General features: G+C 48.2%; 1 protein-coding gene across 1 annotated transcript; it reads right to left on the bottom strand.

Annotated features, from left to right (window-relative positions):
* Positions 1 to 253: 253 nt before the first annotated feature.
* On the bottom strand, positions 254 to 6,395 carry LOC121273389 (homeobox protein Hox-C9-like). Its single transcript, XM_041180568.1, has 2 exons — positions 5,753 to 6,395; positions 254 to 492 (listed from the first exon to the last, which is right to left on the bottom strand). The coding sequence occupies exons 1-2, from the start codon at positions 6,393 to 6,395 to the stop codon at positions 254 to 256; spliced, it is 882 nt and encodes a 293-aa protein (XP_041036502.1).
* Between the last annotated feature and the right edge of the window lie 265 nt (positions 6,396 to 6,660).

Raw genomic sequence — 6,660 nt, 5'->3', positions numbered from 1 at the left:
CCCACCCCCCCTAACCCCACCTCCCCGCAGCACAAACCCTGGGAAAGAAAGTGGAATATTATCTGGGCTATTTTCGCTCCCTATAATACAGAAGGGAGCCGAGTCTCAAGTTTCTTGTTCGCTCTTAAGAGAGGCGAGTTTCGTGTGTAACTATCTCAGCTCATTCTCTGTGTGACAATTGCTGTGTTTGTTTTTCATATAGATTAGTCTATATATATATATATATATATATATTTGTCTATCGGTTTATCGGCTACGGTTTCTCAACCTTCCCCTTGTTTAGCTTTTTAACTTTCATCCTCCGGTTCTGAAACCAGATTTTCACCTGCCGCTCGGTCAGGTTTAAGAGGCGAGCCACTTCGTACCGTCGGTCCCGGGTTAGGTACATGTTGAAGAGAAATTCCTTCTCCAGTTCCAGCGTCTGATACTTCGAGTAAGGGCACCGTTTCTTGCGGGCCGACCGGGCGTGTATCCAACTCGCCGCCTGGCTGCCTGTAACGAGGGTGTAGTGAAAGAGAGAGAAAAAAAAAAATCAGCGTCAGAAGTGCCCCCACCCCCCACACCCCACCACCGCCCCCAATCCACTCACTTGCTTCCCTCGTGTGTTTATACTCTGAGAGAGGAGAGTGGGGGGTGGTTGGGAGACAGAGGGTTTGTATGGACACCGCAATCTTTAACATAAAGCAACCCCCGAAAACTGCACAGGCGCAGGGTGTGTGTGTGTGTGTGGGGGGGGGGGGGGTGACGGTTGGGGTGGTGGGGGGGAGAGAAATTCTCCTCTTTCAATTATCTCTCAGGGAGCAACCGGCGGTGAAGGTTTAATGCGCCTCAAACTAGCCAAAATTTCCACCTTTTTCTCTTTTGTCTGGATCTATGTGTGTGTCTGTATCTCTCTGTCCCTACCTCTCTGATTGTTTCTTTCTCTCTCTGTCCCCTTTCTCCCCCTGTAGCCTTCGGGTCCTCGATTTCTCTTTGTCTCTCTCTCTCTCTCTCTGTTTCCCACTCCCCCTCTGTCTTTCTCTCTCTGTCTCTCCTTTTTTCGCACTGTAAATTTCTCTCTTTGTCCCCCTTTCTCTTACTGTACCCTTCGGGTCCTCGATTTCTCTTTGTCTCTCTCTCTCTCTCTGTCTCTCACTCCCTCTCCCTTTCTGTCTCTCCTTTTTTCGCTCTGTAAATTTCTCTCGCTCTCCCTGTTTCTCACTCCTTGTCTCTCTCTCTGTCTCCTTTTTTCGCTCTGTAAATTTCTCTCTCTCTCCCTGTTTCTCACCCCCTCTCTCTCTCTGTCTCCTTTTTTCGCTCTGTAAATTTCTCTCTCCCTGTTTCTCACTCCCTCTCTCTCTCTCTCTGTCTCTCCTTTATTCCCTCTGTAAGTTTCTCTCTCTCCCTTTTTCTCACTCCCTCTCTCTCTCCCTCTCCATCCCTCGTTTTTTTCGCTCTGAAAATTTCTCTCTCTCCCTGTTTCTCACTCCCTGTCTCTCTCTTTCTCCGTGTCTCTTTTTTACTCTGTCTCTCTATTTTTTTCACTCTGTAAATTTCTCTCTCTCACCCCCTTTCTCTTCCTGTACCCCTCTGCTCCTCGATTTATCTTCGTCTCTCTCTCTCTCTCTCTCTCTCTTTCGCACTCTCTCTCTCTTTCTCTCCGTGTCTCTCTCTGTTTTTCTCTGTAAATTTCTGTCTCCACCTCTCTGTAAATTTCTCTCCCCATCTATCTCAGTTTTTCACTCTATCTCTCTCTGTTACTCTCTCTCTCTTCTGTCCCACTTTCTTATCCTGTACCCCTCTGCTCATCGATTTCTCTTTCTCTCTCTCTCTCTCTCTCTGTGCTTCTCACTCCCTGACTCTGTCTGTCTCTGTTTTTCTATCTCTATAAATTTCTCTCTCTGCCCCCCTTTCTTTTCCTGTACACCAATCTTCCTCGATTCCTCTTTATCTCCCTCTCTCTCTCGATGTTTCTCACTCCTTGTCTCTCTTTCTGTAAATTTCTGTCTCTATCTCTCTCTCTAAATTCCTGTCTCTTTCTCTTTCTGAAAATTTCTCTATCTCTCTGTAAATCTCTCTCTCTATATCTCTCTGTAAATTTATCTCTCTACCTCTCTCTGTAAATTTCTCTTTCTACCTCTCTGTAAATTTCTCTCTCTACCTCTCTGTAAATTTCTCTCTCTACCTTTCTCTGTAAATTTCTCTCTCCGCCCCCCCCCCCCTTCTCTTCCTTTACCCCTCTGTTCCTCGATTTCTCTTTGTCTCTCTCTCTCTCTACTTCTTGTTGTTTCTCATTCATTGTCTTTCTTCCCCTTTCTGTCAGTCCCTCTGTTTTCTCTCGCTCTGTAAATTTCTGTCTCTCTCTCTCTGAAAATTTCTCTATCTCTATGTAAATCTCTCTCTCTCTCTATCTCTCTGTAAATTTCTGTCTCTATCTCTCTGTAAATTTCTGTCTCTATCTCTCTGTAAATTTCTGTCTCTATCTCTCTCTCTAACTTTCTCTCCCTATCTCTCTTTTTTGTTCTCTCTCTGACCCCCTTTCTCTTCCCATGCCCCCCTTTCCTCGATTTATCTTTATCACTCTCTCTCTCTCTCTCTCTCTCTAAAACTCACTCCCTCTCTCTCTTTCTGCCTCTCGCTGTTTCTCAATCTCTTTCTCTCTCTGTTTGTGTCTGTTTTTATGGCTCTGTACATTTCTGTCTCCATTTCTCTCTGTTTTTCTCTCCCTGTCCCTCTTTCTCTACCCGTACCCCTCTGTTCCTCCATTTCTCTTTGTCTCTCTCTCTCTCTCTCTGTGTTTCTCACTCCCTGTCTCTCTTTCTCTCCTTGTCTCCCTTTCTGCCTCTGTCTTCCCCTTTCCACGTTCCTTTGCACATCTTCCTCTGTCTGCCTGTGCCCTGTGCCTATGCCTGTCGGTTTATTCATCCGCACCCCCCCCACCCAACCCCCCCACGCGCCCCCCCCACCCCACTCCTTCACTCTCTCTCTCTCTGTAAAACATCTCTCCCCAATTTGTTCATTTTTAAATACACAAATCGGGGAATATTTCCTGACCTGATTTTATAAGCTTATTTTACCAGTTACATTACAACCCCACGTGCTGCGGAGCTTACAATAGGGATTCTTAACTTAATGAAATAGGCAGATTGAAGTCTCTCCACTTCACAGTGGTCGGTGATAGAATGTTAGGAATTGGATGCATTACCTCCTCATCAAAACCAACTTTCTTTTTACGAGACACTATTTTTCTTAGAAATCAAAAAAAATTATCTTTACAGTCTATATTAAAAAAATACATGACTGTTTAGCTAGTCTTGTTCTGAGTAGAACCTTATTCCTAATAATTGATAATTATCTAGAGAATGCTTCTACACGGATTATGGATTTTTTTTCTCTTTCTCCCCATTTCCCTGCCCCTCCCTTTCATTTTACCTCCCTCCCTTTCTCTCTTTCTCTGCCTCTCTTTTATTTTCTCTGTCTCTCCTTGTCTCTCTGTATGTCTGTCTCTCTCTGTCCCACTCTCTGTATGTCTGAGTCTCTCTCTCTCTCTCTTTCAGTCTCTCTCTGTCCCACTCTCTCTCCCTCTCTGTATGCCTGTTTCTCTCTCTCTCTCTGTCTGTCTCTCTTTCTCTGTCTCTGTATGTATCTCTGTCTCCCTCTCTGTCTCTTGCTCTCTGTCTCTGAGTGCCTGTATCTCTTTCCCTGTCTTTCCTTGTCTCTCTGTCTCTCTCTCAATCTCTGTCTCTCCACATGTGCCTTTCCCCCTCCGTATCTCTGCCTCCATCAGCCTCCATTCCTGTCTCTGTCTCTTCCTACCTCTGTACCTCTGTCTCTTTCTATGCATGTCTGTGTTTCTCTCTCTGTTTCCACCCCAACATCTCTCTCTCTCTCTCTGTCTCTTGTTGGCCCTCCCAGTCTATCTCTGTCTCTGTCTCTCACTCTCCCTGTCTCTCCACCATCCCCCCACTCCCTATACAACTGCCTCTAATTCTGGGCATTACCGGTCTGTGAGTTCTCCCTCTGTCCTCCCACCCTCTTTGCAAACAGCTCATTGCCTGTTCTGAACTCGTTTGGAGCAGCTAGCAAGTACTAAGGGTTGTACAGGACAATAATGCAAAGTGTCAGTGATCTTTCTTTTCTTTCACTGAGTATTTCAGTGGACTGTCTTTATTCGGGAATTCTGTGTGTGTGTGTAAGTGTGTGAGTGTGTGAGTGTGCTTGTCTGTGTGTCTGTGTGAGAGTGTATGTAAGGGTGTGTGCGAGTGTGTGTGTGTGTCTGTATGTGTGTATGTATGTGTGTGTGTGCTTGTGTGTTTATGTGTGTGTCTGTGTGTCCATGTGAGAGTGTATGTAAGGGTGTGTATGAGTGTGTGTGTGCATGTGTGTGTGTGCTTGTGTGTTTATGTGTGTTTGTGTGTGTGTGTGTGTGTGTGTGGATATCTGTCTCCCATTCTTGTTACCAACTCCACTCCATCCTTGGGCTAACAATTACACACTGTACAGAATGTAAAGGTAAATATGACTGTTTGTGGGGTATTTCTCTAATCTTGCTCCCAGCTGTATATATTTATACACATACACACACACACATTCAGTCACACACCAGACTCAGTCACACACACGTACTCTCTTTCACACATATGTGCTATTTTTCTCTTTCTCTCTCTCACACGCACACTCAGACACATTCACGCCTGCAGGCACTCACATTGTCACACACGCACTCACATTTACACTCTCACACACTCACTCACACACTCTCACACAGACACACTCACACAAACTCACTCACCTCTCTCTCTCTCTCACACACACATATTCATACACACACAGGCACACTCACATATTCACACATGCAGACTCATATATTCACACACAGACACACACATATTCATACACACTCAGAGACATGTGCACACACACATACGTATCCACATACACACTCACAAATTCACACACACTCAGAGACATGTTCACACACACACACATACATATTCACACACATACACGATCACACATACATATTCACTCACACACACTCACATATTCACACACAGATACATATTCACACACATACACGATCACACATACATATTCACTCACACACACAAACATATTCACACACACATACATATTCACACACACACACATACATATTCACACACATACACGATCACACATACATATTCACTCACACACACTCACATATTCACACACACACACATATTCACACACATACACGGTCACACATACATATTCACTCACACACACTCACATATTCACACACACACACACACACACACACACACACACACATACATATTCACACACATACACGATCACACATACATATTCACTCACACACGCTCACATATTCACACACACACATACATATTCACACACATACACGATCACACATACATATTCACTCACACGCTCACATATTCACACACACATATACATATTCACGCACATACACAATCACACATACATATTCATTCACACACACTCGCAGATACAAACACCCACACACACATTCACACCCATATACACACCCACACACACATAAAATCACACATACACATTCACTCTCTCTCTCACACACACACATCACACAGGCAAAAATCACACACACACACACACACACACACACACGTATTCACACACGCAAACACAGACACCTATTCATACGCACAGACAAAATCACACATACAGATTCACTCAGGCACCGGCTCACAGCCGGTAACCCCCTGACCCCCGGTGCGGTACTCACTCGGATCGACTTCCTCCGCGTCCTCCTGCCTCTTGGCCGCCTGCAAGTTGTCCGCCACCGGCGGGGACACCGGGAGACACTGCGAGACGGTGTCGGGCGGGGATCCGTACAGGTAGTCGGTGAAGCGTCGACCCCCGGCGGAGCTGGCGCTCTCGCCCCCACGGGGCGGGGCCGCCGCCGCCGCCGCCGCCGCCGCCGCCGCCGCCACGCTCCCGGGCTTGGCGGCCAGGTGTCTCGCGCCGGGGCCGGGCCCGCCGCCGGGGAAGCCGTGCAGGGACAACGGTCCGGCCACCAGCGGCTCCAGCCAGCAGGAGCGGACGAACCTCGCGTCGGCTCGCAGGTGCGGCGGCTGCTGGGGGTAAGGGCGGTAGAGGCCGCCGCATCCGCCGCCGCCGCCCCCGCCGCCGCCGCCGCCGCCGCCGGAGAGGGAGTGTGGCGGTGGCGCCCGGACCCAGGGGTTGGCGAAGAGGGGCGGGCTGGCGGGGGCGAAGCTGCAGGGCGGGTAATCGACGTAGTCGCCCATCACACCGGCGGCGGGGAGCGAGGCGGCTGGGGCGGCCAATCTGCTCGGGAACATCTCCTCCTCCTCATGGCCGACCAGCGGGTCCACATAATAGTGGGCGAGAGAGCCGCCCGCGGACATATCATACGGGGATTAAACTTCCCGCACACACACACACACACACACACACACACACACACACGTTGTATGTGTTCATTCACATCCCGCACGACATCAAAGCAGGTGATTATGTGTGTGTGTGTGTGCGTTTGAAAGCGAGGACTGATTGGGTCCCCGAGACCCACGTGGCTAGCTGACACCCCACCCACCCACCTACCACCACCACCAACAACACCCCCCCCCCCTTCCACTCCCCACCACCACCACCACCACCCCACACAAACCC

Source organism: Carcharodon carcharias, chromosome Y (assembly GCF_017639515.1).
Source record: "Carcharodon carcharias isolate sCarCar2 chromosome Y, sCarCar2.pri, whole genome shotgun sequence".
In the NCBI taxonomy this organism is placed as follows: domain Eukaryota; kingdom Metazoa; phylum Chordata; class Chondrichthyes; order Lamniformes; family Lamnidae; genus Carcharodon; species Carcharodon carcharias.
This window is presented reverse-complemented; position numbering and strand designations above follow the sequence as displayed.